This window comes from Palaemon carinicauda, chromosome 1 (genome assembly GCF_036898095.1).
Source record: "Palaemon carinicauda isolate YSFRI2023 chromosome 1, ASM3689809v2, whole genome shotgun sequence".
Lineage (NCBI taxonomy): Eukaryota > Metazoa > Arthropoda > Malacostraca > Decapoda > Palaemonidae > Palaemon > Palaemon carinicauda.
This window is the reverse complement of record NC_090725.1, coordinates 238,401,412-238,420,899: the sequence shown is the minus strand read 5'-3', so window position 1 is coordinate 238,420,899 and position 19,488 is coordinate 238,401,412. Positions and strand designations below refer to the sequence as shown.

At 43.5% G+C, this 19,488-nt stretch overlaps 1 protein-coding gene across 1 annotated transcript in view; it reads left to right on the top strand.

Annotated features, from left to right (window-relative positions):
• Positions 1–19,488, top strand: part of Lrp4 (LDL receptor related protein 4) — a 339,698-nt gene that overhangs the window by 29,760 nt on the left and 290,450 nt on the right. Inside the window, exon 3 of the mRNA XM_068388178.1 lies at positions 6,097–6,211. Within this exon, the coding sequence (XP_068244279.1) occupies positions 6,097–6,211 (115 nt within the window). The remainder of the gene's footprint in view (positions 1–6,096; positions 6,212–19,488) is intronic.

Below are 19,488 nucleotides of genomic sequence, written 5' to 3'. Positions count from 1 at the left end.
TACACCAGTGCATTACTTTCTCCGAACTAACCTACCCTAGGCTGGAGAATGAAGTCTCCTACACCTGGGATAGTGCTGGTTCTGGAACAGATCCCCCCTCCCCCCTGGAGTGTTGGCGAAGGCTACGCCTTCCCCCACGCTCCCTCTCAGTACCCTCGCCCCTCCCCCCCTCTGTCCTTTTGTGTTGACCTAGCCATCACACCCCTGTCCGCCGTCCTACAACTCCACCGTGTGCCGGCGGGTTGTGGGTTCGGCTTGGTCCCTTTGTTGGTTAGTCCGAGCTGCTACGCTTCCCGCATATAGTCGAACTATGGGATAGCCTAGGCAAATCGGTCTGCCGGCGTAGGACCTCCCTATCTTAGAGTGTTCTTTGGTCCTCCCTTGGGCCGCCATCCGCAATTCTAGCCGACTGCCGGCTCTGTTGTGGCTGGATGAAAGATTGCCTCCCTCTCTCTCTCATTTGAGCACTCCTTCCGGAGGAAGACGAGGTCGGGGTAACGAGCTACCCTACCCTCCCTCTTCCCCTACCCTTTCTCTCTACCTATCAGTGCCGGTCCACTGCCGCTACCCTGTCGGCAGCAGCTGTCAGGGTAACCTAGTACCACTGTCTCATTGATTGACGCCAGTGCTGGAATACCTTCGCCGGTCGCTTGCCGACTGCTGGGTGCCGCCGACATGCCGGCGATCTGCCATCATCCAGAGGTTCCTACTCTCTCTGCCACATAGACTGATGACAGGGAGGGGTTCCCACCCTCGATGGAGATTTGCCGGCGCCCGGCGCGTTTCTGGCATTCCGCCACGCTGCCGGGGCCACCTAATCATATTACTTCAATGGACTGACTATTGTATAGCTATATACGATAGCCAGTACATCGATGGTATAGTACATACCCTAAACAGAAAACTATGGTGTATAGTTGTGCAGTACAAATTTTCCAGCATACTCTGTGCATCCATGTACAGTCCCTTGCCGGGACCTATCTGAATGGGGAGGAATCATTTCTTTCCCTTTTCTCCTGAACTGAATGAATTCAGTTCCCCCCCCCCCCCATTACCATGACTAATTCTCCAGAGGAAGTCCAAGCTGTGCTTAATCCAATATGGATATCCCTTCCATCTCTTAGGCTCTTTAAGAGCCCCTAGAATTAGTTATGGTGTGGGGTCACGGCAATTGGCTGGGCGGGATGCACATGTATGTGTCTTCTCTGCTTCTTTTCCAGCTTACCTATCCTAAGTTTACACTTGAAAAGGAATCTTATATTAAGTTAAGTAACTTTAATGCTAATCTAAGATTACTTTAAGTCATTACTTTAAGTCATTGTACATGACTTCTGCAGACTCATGTCCCCGTTTCTTTTACAGGAGGAGTATATCCGGTGTGAGAGCGCCTTCTGCAGCGTTCGGCGCCCAGACTTCTATGGTCACCTGGCGTGCCAAACCCATGCCAGCTGTTCCATCTCCAAAGGGACTCTTCGGTATTGGGATCCGCAGGTCTGCACTATTTACAAGGACCTGCTCCATGAGGCGTTTGAGGACCCTCCTTCAGCGGAGGCCAGGGACGTTGCCCGAGAGAAACTGCGCAAATGGGTGCGTCGTTTCCAAAAGAACGCCACGGGGCCCTATATCCCGAGTGAGAAGATGAGAGCTTTGCTCTTTCCAAAGGCATCTGCGGATGCTGTCATCCCCAAGGCCGAGATCCCCTGTGTCCAGCTGACGGTCGAACCAGATGTATCGGACGCACTGCAAGACTTCCATCTTGACGAGGTGGAACAAATGTTGGAAGTGTCGGACACCACCGAAAGGACTCTGATGGCCGAGGGTCAAGAAGAGGAGGAGCATGTGGAGGCTCCGGACTCCGAGGGCGAAGTTGCCCGCGCCCCCTCTGTTACTTCCGTTGCTGTAACAGAACCGATTCCCTCCAGCTCTTCCACTCCTACTCAGTCGTTACTGGAGAACCAGGACAGTCTCCAGGCCCTAGTGGCCCTCCTGGACGAGAGGTTCCGCAAAGGACAAGAGGACCTCAAGAGGGAGATTCTCCATCTGTCGAAGCAGACGGTCAAGAAGATCAATGTCAAGGATCTTCCCCCTTGCTCAGTGACCAATCCCTGGAGGCATGCAGAGCACATGCCAATTACAAGTGGACGAATTTTTGTCAATGACAAGCTAGGCACTGTCCCCCTTGAAGAGGTGGAGTTTTGGCCTAGCTTTGAGTCGTATCCGGACTGTCACATCCGTCTCAAGTCCGACCCAGCTTCCAAGGAGGAAACCGAGCCTAAGAAGGTCATAGTTTTTGACAACGCTAAGGCTCAATCTCTTCTGGCCGGCAGCCTTAAGAGCAAGGGCTACACCAACTCTAAGGTGCCAGCAATTAGCAAGAAACACCCATCCTTTCTTGCTCCTGCCACCATGGTCTTCCCCTTTGCTGAAAAGTCCTTGTTGGTAGTGTTGAAAGCGGTGTAGGAAGGGAAACCTTGCCCTACATTGGAGGAATGTAGGCCCCTCTCCCTCACCCTCCTTCCCGAGGACAAGAACTGGAAAGACATCCAGTTAACTTTCTCGGTAGGAAAGTTGGAGGCTGACGTTGCAGGACGGCAGTTTAACGAGAGCCTCCCCAAGCTCTCCGAATACATTCTGCGTCGGGAGCTGGATACGAAAGAGAGACTGGCTGCCTCCCTTTCTCACCAAGTGCAACTGGAAACGATGGCCGGGGACACTCGGACCCCAGACATGTATATGGTCTTAGCTAAGACCCATCTCGCCACCCTGATGAAGGACATTTATAGCTTCATCAGGGCCCGGAGAGCCTGTAGAGAATTCGTGTTTGCGGACGCTACCGTCACACACGAACCCTGGAAGCTGATCTCCTCCAACATTTGGGGGAAAGACCTCTTCCCCAATGATCTCGTGAAAGAGATCGTAGACAGAGCTGCCACCGAGAACTGGAACCTTCTCAACAAGTGGGGTATGTCAAGAAAGAGGAAATCTTCTCAGGATGATGGTCCCCAACCTAAAAAGAAATCAAGCAAGCCTAGGCCACAGCAGCGACAGGCTAAGCACCATTTTCCGGCACCCGCTACTCCCTAGTTGGTGGCTCAGCCCCAACAGACCTTTCAGTTGGTCCCTCAGTCGGTGGTGGCTCAGTCACCAGTCTTTACACCTGCCTACGAAAGGCAGTCAACTACCTTTCGTCCCAAAGGTAGAGGCTCTGGCAGAGACTCCTCTCGACGTCCATCCAGAGGGAGAGGAGGAAGGGGAGCAGGCGGCCGAGGTGGCAAACCCTCGGGAAACCAGAAGCAATGAAATGCTTCCGGTGGGAGGAAGACTCCGCCTCTTCCAGGATCGTTGGACCTTCGATCCTTGGGCTCACAGCATCATCAAGAACGGACTAAGGTGGAGTTGGGTAACACCACCTCCAACCTTCCATCAATTCTTCCAACACTCCACCCCCGTCCTGGAAGAATACGTCCAAGAACTCTTGAACAAGAAGGTGATCTAGAGAGTAAAGTCCACCAGGTTCCAGGGAAGACTGTTGTGTTCCCAAGAAGGACTCCGACAAACTCAGAGTCATTCTGGACTTGTCCCCTCTCAATAAGTTCATAGTGAACAACAAATTCAAGATGCTAACTCTTCAGCACATAAGAGCCCTACTGCCCCAAAAGGCATTCACAGTCTCAATAGACTTGGCGGACGCCTACTGGCACATTCCAATGAATCGCCAGGCCTCCTCCTACCTAGGATTCAGGCTTCAAAGAAGGCAATACGCTTTCAGAGCCATGCCCTTCGGACTCGACATAGCTCCAAGGATCTTCACAAAGTATAAAGGTGAAAGAAGCATAAAAGACTTACACATGTGCCATGCGTATAACTACGCAAGTGTTTATGAACTGTAAAGACAGAAATGAGAAATAATGAAATGTTACGATATTTTCTTTAAAGTGGCTTCACTTTTCTTTTTCAGATTAAACAATTATTTCTGTTATTACTATTTTATTATGCTTTAAACAATATTTCCAAAAAATTTTCTTTAATTTTATATTGTATTATAAAATGCACCTTATTCTTGCTATCTATTGTTTAGCAATAAATACATCTTTGAATTTTGCGTCTCATTTCGCCCTAAAAATTCTAAGCCTTCTATATAAATTAATGTGTCAGAGCAACTTATTATCCTCTTATTTTGAAAATATATTCTGAACAAATACTATATCTGTTCTAAGCGAACAAACCTCATAGTTATGTGTTATTGTAACAAGTATCAGTCCCTGGTAATGACTGATTTTATATATCTGATTGCTATACTGACTGTACAAATTTCCTACACGAATGAAAATCTGTTTACCTTGCTTACAACACACTAAGTGGACCAGGGGAGGTGTCAGTAGTCAATACATACTTTGTTCCTTTCAGAATACAAACTATGTTTTACATGTATATGATGATACCAATATACAAACTGGTTTGCTAGATTGTTCATTGAACTTACAATCCTCGGGTTTTTTTCCTAGAGTCTCCCATGACTCTTCCCTGTAGGGGGCAGGAAGCACTGACAGTCCATGATCAGTTGAAGGGTGTATGAGGGTAACACCATGTGTCTCTAGGTCAAGATGACCAAGGAAAATTTGTCTCACGGTTATTGGCACTAATGAAAATCCACAGATACATTAATGCTCTGGTAAACTTCCATCAGGACGACATGGCCTGAGCCCAAAAAACAGATTTTGAGCGAAGCGAAAAATCTATTTTTGGGTGAGGTAGCCATGTCGTCCTGATGGACCCACCCTCCTTTTACAAAGGATGAATGAATCCCTCCCATATGTCCTAAATCTGTAACACCTCGTTAACGCTACAAAGAATGACAAGATGGCGCCGGGACGTGACGTCATACTGGCGCTCAACAACAGTACGAGTAGGAGCGTTGCCGTAATAACGGCCCTCCTACAATTCTTGCCACTTTCCCCTCTCGAGGCGTAAACGCTATTAGGGTGTAGATAGCTATGTGGCGTGTCAAGAATACGTCCTCTGATCTTATGCGATATCCCTAAAGGCGAAAGCCAGGGACATTCACGCCAGGAGTTAGAATTCTGGATACCTTAAGTAAAATTCTCTGGGATATATCACTGTAGTTAAATATAACCTATGAAGCTACTAAGAAGGAACTTCCATCAGGACGACATGGCTACCTCACCCAAAAATAGATTTTTCGCTTCGCTCAAAATCCGTTTTTAAGTACAATTTGCTACTGAAGCCTGAACTGGCTTATGACTAAAAGAATAGACTCAAAAGTCATATAGTTTGTCGTATATGAAAATGCTGTACTATACACCATATAGAAAGAAAAGTGAAATACTACTCTCGTTAAAAGTAGTTTTGGGATATGTTTGATACAGTAATGACTAGTGGTAGAGAAGGCAAATTAATTTAAGTCACACAAAAATGCTAGATGATGGTAAGTGCCTCACCATTAATTTTAGGGAAAATGCATAGATTAATTGTTATGTCATAGAAAACCTTTGGATTAAATGTGAATAAATACAAATGGCTAAAAACCTTTCAAGAAGTGGGCCGCACTTTTATGTCTTCAACTGAAACTTCAGATTGAAGGAGATTAGTGAAAGGCTAATTATATCCCTTAGATTATTAATATCGTAGTAAATATGTAATTGGTAATTTGTTTGATACCAGAGAAGTGGGATTTTCTATATATTGTTTGTATACTGTATGAATACCTTAAATACATGTACAGTATTGCATATTTTACCCTCATCCACTTTTTATTTGTTGAACATTAGATTAGTAGGGATTATCTAGTTAATTTCAATTTCTCATGTAAATGTTTTTGTTCCTCAAAAGAATAATGATAGATATGTATGTAAAATGTTTCTTTTATTGTTGATATACTGTACAATGCAGAATTGCAGAATCCCTTTTACGAGGGTTGTGTTCTTTATATTTGAAAGAACTGGGAACATTCTTATTAAATATGATTATCTTAAGTTTTTAGTGAAACCCATAAATTTTTCATGCAAGACATTGCATATGCGCATATTAACTGTTATTCACCATAAATATTTGTAAATGGTCTTTCTTTTTATATAGCGATTGTGAGGTGGGGTCTGCGTCAGCCCAGTGGAATTGCTGTTGACTGGCTAAACGATCACATTTACTGGCTGGACAGTGAAACAAGAAGGATTGAAGTAGCTGAACTTGATGGGTAAGGCAGCCAAACTATCTTTAAACAGTTAACTCTAACAAGGGAGAGATAAAAATGTCACTGCCACATTTATGTTTTACCAAATGTAATCTGGTGAACCCTGTGCAAAAAATCTCCATAACATTAGCTACTTTGTAACCTTTATACTAGGGTTTATCAACAACACGTCAGATAACCCCTAAACTCACTATCCCATTTCCTTTTATGTTGCATATAGTCCCACATTCCCTTAGACAATGCTTCATTTACTCCATTTGCCGAGCAATATTTAGGTCTTTTTCCTCTTCCAGCACTTTTGAAATACAGAGATTTTACGGGTATTATATAACCTATTCTTTTCCCATGACCAAACCAACTTCATTCTTTTTTTCGTTCAACACTTACTCTTTACTTCCATTAGAGAGGATGGCTGAACAATCTCTTAATATATTCTTACCTTAGCTTCCATAGACTCTACAAGGTTCTTCACAATGTATTGCACGGTGTCAGGCAAATTTCTCGAAACCAATTGCACGAAGGTAAATTTCTCGAATTCAATTGACCGAAAAAAAAATTCTCGAACTATCATTTTCTCGAATGTCAATTACTCGAAAACAAACAAGTAAATTTCTCGAAAACAATCGAAAGTATTCCATAAGCGCCAAAGACCAATTTATAGAGGCCATTAGCATTCTAAACGCTTCTCATTTAAAAACACTTCTGTTTACAAAATTCTGAATTTAATTTTTCCTATAATATTTTTTCCAGTAGTCTCAGCCCATCAAGATGGAAGTAACGTATGTCGAGAGTGAAAAAGGAAGGAAGAAATTGTGTTTAAATGGATATTTATATATCAAGGACAAAGGAGTAAATAACAAAATTTATTGGAAATGTGAAATGTGCAAGAAATTTAAATGTTCTGCTCGTGCTATCACTATCGATGATAATATAGAAAAAGAGAGTGGTGACCATAATCATGCAGGAGACGGTGCTAAAGTCGAAGCTGCCAGAGTCCAAGAAAAAGTGAGAGAGGATGCATTGAATAGTAGGGATACACCCCATTATATAGTGTCTTGTGCTTCAATGGGGGTAAGTGGGGCTGTTGCGCTGAAACTGCCATCAATATCAAATATTAAGAGGAATATACGAAATATACGAGCTAAGAAAAATTATGTCCCTGCTTTGCCCGATTGCCAAGAAGATCTTATCATCCCGGAAGATTTTACCAAAACTCACAAAGGAGAACTGTTTCTTATGTATGACTCGGGTCCCACAAATGATCGTATATTGATTTTTTCAACACAGAGAAACCTCGATTTACTAGCAAGTTCAGAGAACTGGTTCGCTGATGGTACTTTTAAGACGGTACCTTCAATTTTTTTTCAGTTGTATACAATACATGGTGTGCATTCAGGAAGTATCATACCCCTCGTTTATGCACTATTACCGAACAAAACTCAAAAAGATTCCTGCAGATTGTAAAAGAAAAAATCCCAACATTTGAGCCAGCCACAATAATGATTGACTTTGAATTGGCCATGATTAGAGCTATAGAGCATGAATTTCCAAGGACAAAATGCCGTGGCTGCTTTTTTCATTTTTGTAAATCTATTTATCGAAAAATTCAAGAAAATGGCTTCAAGACAAACAATGCGGTCGAAGGCTGGCATTACGGCTTCGAACAGCAATTAAGTGCTTGTCATCCATCCATCTGGAAATTTATACAAGGATTACAACGAGAACAAAGTCTACAGGAGTTACGAATTGAACAATATTTGGGAGGTGTTGGTATCCCTGTAAGCAAAAAGAAGTATCGTGACTGTGCAAAAAGGTTGCAAACTATTGTAATGAATTATGACGAAGAGAGGCCTGTAGAAGAATATCTACGAAGTGTAGCATACAACATTTCATTTTGATTGATTAAATTTTAATCTTTATTTTTTTAACTATTTTGATTGCAACATACAATAAAATTATAACCTTTGTATTTTTTTCATTCCTTCGTTTACAATAAATTTTTAACCTTAGTGTAGGTCAACCCAAAGGGATATATTTTTCCTTTAAATTCATGAAAATTTTTCCCATCAATTTTCTCGACAAAATAGATATCATTTTTCGAGAAATATGGGATTCGAGAAAATGATAGTTCGAGAAATTATTTTTCGAGCAATTGGGTTCGAGAATTTGACTTTCGAGAAATTGCATTCGAGAAATTTACCTAAAACCGTATTGCACACATCTTGCTCCCTTCCATTCTTCACCTATCCTGCAATTTGCCTCTTCTCATATTCTACTTCCAGCCATTTAATTTTTTTCTCAAATAACATCTTGAATCAACCACTTCCGCTCTCCAACCATCCATATTAACAGCCTTTGCTTCATCTTCCTGGCTAATATTTACCATCATAATCATACACTGGCTTACATTTATTGGTAATTTTATCCTCTTTTGAAATACTGTCAAACTCTTACACTAGCATTGTACAATTATTTTTCACTCCTCCCATCTAGTACTCTATCATCTGCCAACACAAGAGGGCTAATTTTCTTATCCCACAACTTTTCACCTGTCACTTTTATTTTCTCTGACTTATCTCATCAAAAATATTAAAAGCCTTGGAGACATAAGTTTCAAACCCGATAGATTTTAACAGTACTGTATACTTTGATCATAGAATTTTATATTGCTCTCAACAACTTATCATCTGTATAATACATCAACACTTTTTGGGCTCAAGCCATGTCTTCCTGGTGGAAGGTTCCTATAGGTAGCTTTCGAAGGGATATTTGGCTACAGTGATATTCCCAGAGAAACCTTTAGGTCTCCAGAATTCTAACTCCTGGCGTGAATATCTCTTAAGGATATCGCATAATATCAGGGGACGTATATCTTGATACGACACATAGCAATCTTCACCCCGAATAGCGTTTTCGTTTCGAGGGGGAAGATTGGTAAAAGTAGAAGGGGAACCGTTATCAAGGTTACCCTTCCTCCCGTACTACTATTGAGTATCTAGATGGCGGCTGTATCCAAGATGGCGCTCATTCCTATTTTTTGTAGCGATTTCGCATGGTGGTGTTCCCTTTTGATCTAAAGTTTTGATCGATTTTGAGAGGATTTAATATGCAATCTCCAGCTTCTTTTGCCACTGGAAAGTTGAGTATTTATTCTTTACAGTGTATAATTTTTAGCTGCTGCTTCACAGTGAAATTAGAGTAATTTATTGTGTTTAGGAGCTAGGCCTGTCACCAGAGGCTCCATGGGCGCTGTCGTTCGTTATGCATGTGTTATTTAGTTAGTAGAACGACTTTCCCGGTTGTAATAGCATTAATAAATTATGAAAGCTATTTAGGCACAATTATACTAGTAAAGATATATATTTTATGCATAATTTCCTCTTCCTTTTGTCGATCGTATACGTTAGAGTTTCGGCGATTTAGGTAACAAGATCTCGTCTTGCGCTAGGCTACCTAGCCTAGGCGCTGTAGTATACTTTCTGACATTATCCCTGTTTACCCTCGTGTATCGTTTATTGATTCAATGGAAGATAGTACATCTCCTAGAATTATATAACTCGATACTTGTCTCCTGTGGAGATTTAAGGGTAATCCCTCCTTCCCTCTGAGTGCCGCCGCAGGCGGCAACCCTATCTGGTCTTACCATAGAGTAGTTCACTCTGGCTTGACTAGGCTAGGGTTTTCTGTCTCCCACCTTTGCCGGCGAGATCCCTGCTTTGGTTTTCAACAGAACCTCAGAGTATTCAGTCTTTCTGCCGGCGCCAGAGCAGCAGGGTGAGTAGTCACTCCCCTGTCTGCTTACAGCTGCCAGTATAGGAGGCTAAGCCTCCCTAGGCCGCACCTGAAGTGGTAGTATAATGCCGCCACCTTCTCCCCTGCGGTCTAGAAGACTAGTCCTGTGTTGGCAGACCCTAGGCTGAAGAATAGTATTCCTATGCCGCCTAGGATGTCGCCGATACTGAAACATTGTTTCTCTCTTGTGTGGAGGCGGCGGGAATCCTGCCGCCTTCTTTTACACTGATAGATTCGGCAGACCCTAGGCTGAAGAATAGTTATTCTTCTTCCGCCTAGGATGGCGCCGATACTGAAACATTGTTTCACTCTTGTGTGGAAGTGGCAGCAATCCTGCCGCCTTCTACACTTGATACAGGACCCTTTTCCCTCCCCTCTCTGTCCTTTAGCGATGACTCGGCCATCGCAATCCTGTGGCCGTTTTCCTGCAATTTCACCGCTTGCCAGGCGGGTTGTGGGGCCGGCCAGGCTCCTACATAAGCAGCTGCTTAGTCACTCAGTCTTTCCCTTATGGACACAAGGCTCTGGGAAGGTGGTGCCGGCTATGACGGCTGCCGGTGGGAGACCCTTCTGCTGCCGAAGGTTCTTCAGTCCTCCCTTGGACTGCCATCCACACTCCTGAAACTGGCAATGCCGGCAACGGATCTTGCGGCTGGATGGAAGCCTGAATGATGCATTCTCCCCTTCCATTTGAACCCTCTTTCTGGAGGAAGGCAGTAAGGTTATATACCTACAGCCTTATCTATTGTAAACATACATTTTAATAAGGCAGCCCTTCACTCCATGCTTTTTCTCTCTCTGTCAGCTAGTGCCGCCAGGTACTAACCTAGCCGGCAGCATGTCGGCTGGGCCGGTGCCGCCAGGTACTAGCCCTGCCGGCAACATGCCGGCTGAACTACAGTATATGATTATACAGTAGCCACTATATCTGCAGTATAGTACATACTGCAGATAGAAAACTATTGTATATATTATACAGTAGTTATTTTCCAACATGTTTTGTGTATCCTTGCACAGTCTTTTGCTGAGACCGATCCTATATTGAAAGAATAGAATTCCTTCAATACTCTGATTAGAAATCAGTTAATAACTTACCCTACAATATTAAATAGTTTAGAAGGGTCAGTGGTAGTACACTTTTCTATCCCTAGAGGTTAGAACCCTTCTCTTTTGAGTTTTCTCTGATCAGGAAACTCTATAGTCTTAATATTGGAAGGTGAGGTCACAGCAATTGGCTGGGAGGGATACACAAGTATGTGTCTTGTCTGTCTGTCTGTATAGATTGCCTTACCTTGTGTAAGACCCTGGCTCTTGCGTGTCTTTTCTAATTTTTAGTCCAGCCGGCGACATGCCGGCCAGACTGTGTCGCCAGGTGCTAGCCATGCTGGCAACACGCCGGCTAAACTACAGTATATGATTATACAGTAGCCAGTATATTTGCAGTATAGTATATACTGCAAACAGAGAACTAAAGTATTTATTATACAGTAGTTAATTTCCAACATACCTTGTGTATCCTTGTACTGTCTTTTGCTGAGACCAATCCTATATTGAAAGAATAGAATTCCTTCAATACACTGATTGCAAATAGGTTAATAATTACCCCACAATATTAGATAATTAGAAGGGTCAGTGGCAGTGTACACTTTTTCTATCCCTAGAGGTCAGAACCCTTCTCTCTTGAGTTGCCCTGATAAAGGAAACTCTATATCTTTAATATTTGGAGGAGGTCACAGCAATTGGCTGGGAGGGATACACAAGTATGGGTCTTTCTCTATTTCTTTATAACTTACTATCCTAAGCTATAATGATTAAAATATGAATATTTGCATATCTGTTTATCATGTGAGATAAACAATCGCATACTCATTTTATTTTCCTTTCTTTACAGGAGGAACCCCAGATGAAATGCGATGCGATCTTCTGCAACCATAGGAGTAGCAACTTCTACGGTCACAAAGCGTGCAGGTCTCATCCTCCCTGCACCATCATTACCGAATCCCTGCAATATTGGGACCCGCAAGTCTGCAATATCTGCCGGCCCTTGGTGACCGAAGGTTTCGACGGACCCCAAGTCAACGGAGTCGAGGGATGCAGCACGTAAAAAGCTGCGCAAGTGGGTAAGAGGGTTCCAGAAGAACTCTCCGGGACCATACCTACCTAACGATAGGATGCGTAGCTTGCTGTTCCCGAAAGCGGGTAGTGAAATGGTTGTGCCCCAAGCACAACTCTGACCTCCCTGCGTCCATATTGCCATCGAGACGGATGTCATGGAGGCGTTGCAAAGTATTGACATCCACCAGGAGGTAAGGATGTCGGAAGTGTCTAGGGACACCGAAAAGGATCTATTAAAGGATGATCCCGAGGGGAAGTCTACTCTACCTCTGGAAGATGATGACGTCGAGTCGGAGTTCCTTCCGTCTGTGCCGGCACCGGAGCCGTTACCCTCGACGTCTTCACCTTCTACCACTCCATTGGACAACATGAGCCAGGCACTGGCCCATCTTACGGATTTAACAGAGAACATTCGCAAATGAGGCGAAGCAAGAGAAGCGAGATTCGAGAGAGAGCTCCATGAGGCTCCACTTATCGCCTCCCGAGGGTCATACAAAGGACCCAGAGGCCAAGACCTCCCGACCTGCACCAAAACCAATCCCTGGAGGTATGTGGAGTTTATGCAGATTTCGAATGGCAAACTCTACATCTCAGAGAAGATGGGAGCTGTCCCCTTAGACGACATCCAGTTTTGGCCAAGCTTTAACTCTTACCCTGATTGCTTCATTCAACTGAAGCATGAACCAATGCCAAAAGAGGTGACGGAACTGAACGAGGTCATGGTTTTCGACCACGTTAGGCACAGGCTCTCTTGTCAAGTAGCCTGAGAAAGGCGGGCTATTCGGTGTCGAAAGTGTCCGCCTTGAGCAAGAAACACCCTACCTTTCTTGCTCCTGCTTCAATAACCTTCCCCTTTATGTTGAAGGCATTTAAATCTGTTGCCAAGGCAGTGGAGGCAGGCAACCCATGCCCTGCAATAGAGGAGTGCAGGCCTCTGTCGTTAGCTTTGCCCATGCAGGAGGAGGAATGGAAGGAAGTCCACCTAACCTTCTCAGTAAGGAAATTAGACGCAGACATCGCTGGACGACAGTTTAGCGAGAATCTCCCTAAACATTCTGACTTTCTCTTGTGCAAGGAACAAGAGACGAAGGAGAGACTTGCGGCCTCTTTATCCCTACAAAACTGCATAGAGATGTGTGCAGGCCAACGAAGTACCCCAGACATGCTCATGGTCCTGGCCAAAATGCATATGGCCACCCTAGTAAAGAACCTTTATGCTTTCATGAAGGCTAGGAGAGCCTGTAGAGAGTTCGTGTTCGCTGCTGCAACAGTGACACATGAACCCAGGAAGCTGATATCTTCTAACATCTGGGGTAAAGACCTCTTCCCGAACGAAGTAGTCAAAGAGGTAGTTGAGAAAGCCATCTCGGAGAATAGGAACCTTCTCCAGAAGTGGGGCATCTCTTCAAAGAGGAAGTCTTCCCCGGATGCGGGTCCCCAACCTAAAAGGAAGACGAAAAAGTCTAGACTTCCCCCTTGGTCTGCTCAACAACATCCCACAGTTACTATGACCGCGGTGCCCCAAGTGGTGGCCCAAACACAGACCACCTTCCAAGTGGTGCCTCAACAGCTGGTTGCCCAGTCACCAGCATGCAACCCTGAGTTTGAGAGGCAGACCACTACCTCTCGGATGAAAGGTAATGGATCCAGACGGGGCTCCTCTAGACATTCCTCAAGAGGTAAAGGAGGATGCGGTCAAGGAGGTAAACCCTCCGATCAATCGAAGCAAGGAGACGCTTCCGGTAGGAGGGAGGCTCCAACAATTTCAGGATCGTTGGACCTTCGATCCTTGGGCCCACGACCTAATCAATATTGGACTAGGATGGAAACGGAACAAGTCTCCACCATCATTTCCTCAATTCTTCCAACACTCCAACCCCGCATTAGAAGAATATACCCTATAGCTCTTGAGCATACAGGTTATAAGGAAAGCAAAGTCCATCAAATTCCAGGGAAGGCTGTTTCGTGTTCCCAAGAAGGACTCAGAGAAACTCAGTCATTCTGGACTTGTCGCCACTCAACAAGTTTATAAAAAACAGCAAGTTCAGGATGTTAATCCTTCAACACGTAAGGACCTCATTACAAAATGGGGCATTCACAGTCTCGATAGACCTGACAGATGCCTATTGGCACCTTCTAGTCAGTCGGGGCGACTCTCCTCCTACCTAGGATTCAAGTTACAGGAGATAAAGTATGTTCTAAGAGCCATACCCTTCGGACTAAACATACCCCAAGTATCTTCATGAAACTTGCAGATGCAGTCGTGCAACAACTACGCCTAGAAGGTGTTCAGGTAGCAGCGTACCTGGACGACTGGCTGGTGCGGGCAGGATCCGAATCAGCTTGTCTGCAAGCATCCAAGGAAGTGATCTAGTTCCTGGAACATCTGAGATGCAAAATCAACTTCAAGAAGTCTCGACTCTCTTCAGCTCAAGGGTTTCAATGGTTGGAAAGCCATTGGAACCTGAGGTCACACCGTCTCTCCATTCCCTCAGGGAAGAGGAGGGAGATCGCAGGGTCTGTCAAGAGACTACTGTAATCCGACAGGATTTCAAGATGCCAGCAGGAAAGAGTACTGGGCTCTCTCTAGTTTGCAGCAGTAACAGACCCAGGGCTAAGAGCACAGGAATCTGGAGGGAGATACGCATCAAACGCTCGAAGAGATCTAAAATGACTGATACCGTCCATACTACGATCACTTCTCAACCCATGGTCGAAGGCCAAGAGCCTAATGAGGACTGTGCCCTTGCAACCTCCTCTGCCGTCGATGACCATCCACATGGATGCCTCGACGGAAGAATGGGGAGTTCACTCCCATCAAAGGAAAGTCCAAGGGACTTGGTCATCTCTGTTCAAGGCCTTTCTCATCAACATTTTGGAAGCTATGGCGGTCCTCTTGACGTTGGAAAACTCTCCCCTCGCAGATCAGTGCACATCAGGCTGATCTTGGACAGTGAAGTAATAGTGAGATGTTTGAACTGACAAGGCTCGAGATCGTCCCATATCATCCATGTGATATAAGCCATCCTTTGTCTAGAGAATTGGCACCTATCAGCAGTTCACTTACAAAGGTTCCACAATGTGACAGCGGATGCTCTATTCAGACTCAAGCCGATAGTCAGAATGGTCCCCAGATGCATACTCATTCTCTTCCATCTTGGAACAAGTCCCGGAACTGCAGATCGACGTCTTGCGACGAGCGACATCAAGAAACCACCTCGATATGTAGCCCCATACGAGGACCTTCTGTAGGAGATAACGAATGCCAGGTCCCTAGTTTGGAACGAATGGACTCGGAATTTCCTGTTCCTTCTATCCAATCTCCTGCTGAAGGTCCTCAACAAGCTGAGATCCTTCCAGGGAACGGTAGCTCTAGTGGTCCCCAAGTGGCCCAAGAGCAACTGGTTCCCTCTAGTGCTGGAACTGAGGCTGAGGCTGGTCCTTGTACCGAACCCAGCACTATCTCAACGGGTTCAGAGTGAACCCAAAACCTTCATTTCATGATTTTCTCACCTTAGCGGTTAAGAAAAGATTTGGAATCTCAAAGGCAGTATAGACTTCTTAGAAGAATACAAGTCTAAGTCAACTAGAAGACAATATGAATCGTCTTGGAAAAAGTGGGTTGCTTTTGTTAAAGCATAAGGACCGAAAGAAATCTCAATAGACTTCTGTCTGTCCTTCTTTATCCACCTTCACAAACAAGGTCTGGCAGCCAACACGTTAACTACGTGTAAGTCGGCCCTGACTAGACCTCTTCTATACGCCTTTCAAGTGGACCTGACGAATGAAATCTTTAACAAGATCCCGAAGGCATGCGCTAGACTTAGGCCTGCAGCTCCTCCGAAGCCCATTTCATGGTCTTTGGATAAGGTCCTACATTATGATTCATCTGTGAATAATGAATATTTTCTCTCAAGGATCTAACCCAGAAGGTTATTTTCCTGTTCGCTATAGCCTCAGGGGCTAGAGTTAGTGAAATAGTAGCCCTATCAAGAAATGAGGGCCACATTCAGTTCACAGAAGTGGGAAAACTGAATCTCTTTCCTGATCCAGCCTTTCTCGCTAAGAACAAGCTACCCACTAAGAGATGGGGTCCCTGGAGAATCTGCCCTCTGAAGGAAGATATCTCTCTGTGTCCAGTAGAGTGTCTAAAGGTCTATCTTCGTAGAACTTCAGACTTCAGGGGAGGACAGCTCTTCAAAGGAGAAACTTCAGGATCAAACTTATCCCTAAAACAACTGAGGGCGAAGCTCACCTACTTTATTCGCCGAGCGGATCCTGACAGTACACCCGCAGGGCATGATCCGAGAAAAATTGCTTCATCACTGAACTTTTTTCAGTATATGGACTTTGAGTGTCTTCACTCATATACTGGATAGAAATCATCCAGTGTGTTCTACAAACACTACGCAAAGCAAGTCCACGAACTGAAGCATTATGTGGTGGCGGCAGGTAGTGTATTAAAACCTGTCGTCGAGTGCTGGGATGAACAGTTAATTGATTGGGACTATCAATTAGGGTGAAAAGGTGTTGACACTTCCAGTGCGATACCTTTTAAGTGAGTGTCACCATGGTGACACTAAGACTGTTCAAAATCTCAGGTGTGGAATTATACAGATAACACTTGTGCCGTGTGTACATAGTAAACAGTGTTGATTGTATACAACATTTACAGAAATTATATTAGGAAATTTAATAAAAAACTTCAAATTTAGAGTGGCACTCATCATTCCCTCCCTTTCAGGGAGGAAAATATTTTCTGTATACGTTGTACGTATACGGTAATTCCCTTAAACACGTTACACTCGTTATTCCATTTGGTCATTTATTCAAAGTAAATGTCTATTAGAGTGTAATTGCGTCTTATTTTGCCCTGCGTCTTATTAGCGCATTAAATATGCCAGAGTTCTCTTACTTATTTATTTAAGTAAACCTCATATTATTGTATGCTTACAAACAATGGATATAGTTGACACTTAGTTGTTCAGACAACATATACAAACCGTGAGACCTTTTGTATATCTAATGGATACTTATGTTTGTTCATACAATATATGCAAACCTTGAGACCACTTTTCTACTGTCTAGTATGACTCTTCCCTGAAGGGGGCAGGAAGCACTAACATTGTCCATGATTAGTGGTAATGATGGATAACGGTAACGTCATTTGTCTCAATGGTCCAGAGGACCATAGAAAAATTGTCCCAAGTTTAAGGCACCTATGAACATCCACAGATACAGTACTTTCTAGTAATTCTCTGGTAAACTTCCATCAGGACGACATGGCTTGAGCCCAAAAAACGGATTTTGAGTGAAGTAAAAAATCTATTTTTGGGTGAGATAGCCTTGTCGTCCTGATGGACCCACCCTCCTTTTCTATAGAAAAGGCCTTGGCAGGATCCCTCCCGAAATTATTATATCTGTAGCACCATGCTCAGTGCTACAAGGAATGAGCGCCATCTTGGATACAGCGCCATCTAGATACTCAATAGTAGTACAGGAGGAAGAGTAACCTTGATAACGGCTCCCCTTCCATTTTTGCCACTCTTCCCCCTTGAAACGAAAACGCTATTCGGGGTGAAGATTGCTACGTGTCGTATCAAGATATACGTCCCCTGATATGCGATATCCTTAAGAGAAATTTTAAGGATATTCGCGCGAGGAGTTAGAATTCTGGAGACCTAAAGGTTAATTCTCTGGGAATATCACTGTAGCCAAATATCCCTTAGAAAGCTACCTATAGGAACCTTCCATCAGGACGACATGGCTATCTCACCCAAAAATGGATTTTTCGCTTCGGTCAAAATCCGTTTTCTAGATTACCTTGTGTTTATTATTAGTCATAAGTTTTCTTTTTCCAAAGTCATGTATGCCACATAGTTTATTCTCTCTCCTTAAAAAAAATTGCATAACTGCTGCTCAGCTTCTTGCTGCACCCATTCATCAACTTTCGAATTAACATCTGCAATCCCCTCCTTTCTTCTATCTTGTTTTCCAATCTCTTTTAACACTTGGTTTCATTATGCAAATGCAAGGTTTACCCCCAAGTTGTTCATTATCATTGAATGGCACCCCTGGACCCAGAGCTTGGCTTTATGGTCAAAATTCCATACACCCATCCATCTCTATAAGTGCTGGGGTTGTGGAAGCTTATTGGTTACTGCCTGACAATCTGTTGGACGGGAGTACGAGACCAGTTCAAACTCGATAGTTTCTAGTAGTGTCTGCAACTTAACCAGCCTTGCGAGCTTGGGATGGGGGTTTGGAGGAGCCTATAAGTCTACCTGAGGACTTATCAGTATCACTTGCCTGGCCCTTCCTGGTTCTAGCTTGATGGAAAGGGGTCTTGGACACTGATCATATGTATATACAATCAGTCTCAAGGATATTGTCTTGTCCCTTTCCTCTGTCATTCATGAGAGACCTATGAGTGTTCCATAAAAAAAAAACTTTCTCCTCTATTTCCAAAACCAACTATTCTTTTCTTTCCCCATTATTCTTATTTTTTTTTAATCAAACTCCTACCATACATAATTTTAATAATGCAACTTGATGTTATGCTCCTATTATTCTTATTGTGTGCTTTGTCACCTAAAGTTTTGTACAAAGCTACAATTATTTATCCTAACCCATTTCTTCTTAACATTCCCTTCACCCAGACATGCCTTACAAACCTTAGTCCTGCACATTCCCTATTATATCAAAGGATCTCATTTGTAATCCTGTGAATTCTCTGTTTCTTTTTGTTGCCCCATATTCTTAAAACTATTATGATTTGAACAGTTACTTTCACAAACATTACCAAGCACCCACTGTAATGTCTTTCAGCTTTGCCTCTGTTTTGCTTTTCATATGAAACAGATCTAAATAATTTACTGCATTCACTTCATCAACCCTTTTTCCCATATTTTGTTAAATGCTTTATTTTACTACACCACTTCTTCTTTACTGCCCTTTTCTCGAAGGGTTAGAAACTTCAAGCTTTTGCTCTTTAAATATATCACTAATACATATTTTTGCTGCTGTTTTACATCTACTATTATTTTAATTTTTCTCCATTTGTGGTATTAATAGAGGGTACTGGGCTGCAAAGACCATGCATCCTGAGAAAGTTTTCTTTCTTGTTATTACAAAAGAGTGAGATCTTGGTTGCTATTTAGTGAGTATTTTGTCTATCAAGGAATCAACAATCTTTCACTGGGCACTCTTGACTTGAAGTATATAATATAAGTATTTCAAATCATTGTCACTTCATAGGACAGAAATCTCTAGCTGAAATGTCTTACTACCACTGTGGGGTATGTGTTTGCCGTGCCATCTTTACAAAGAGTAGTATTATTTCAATTAATCATCTCCAACATTATTGTGCTATA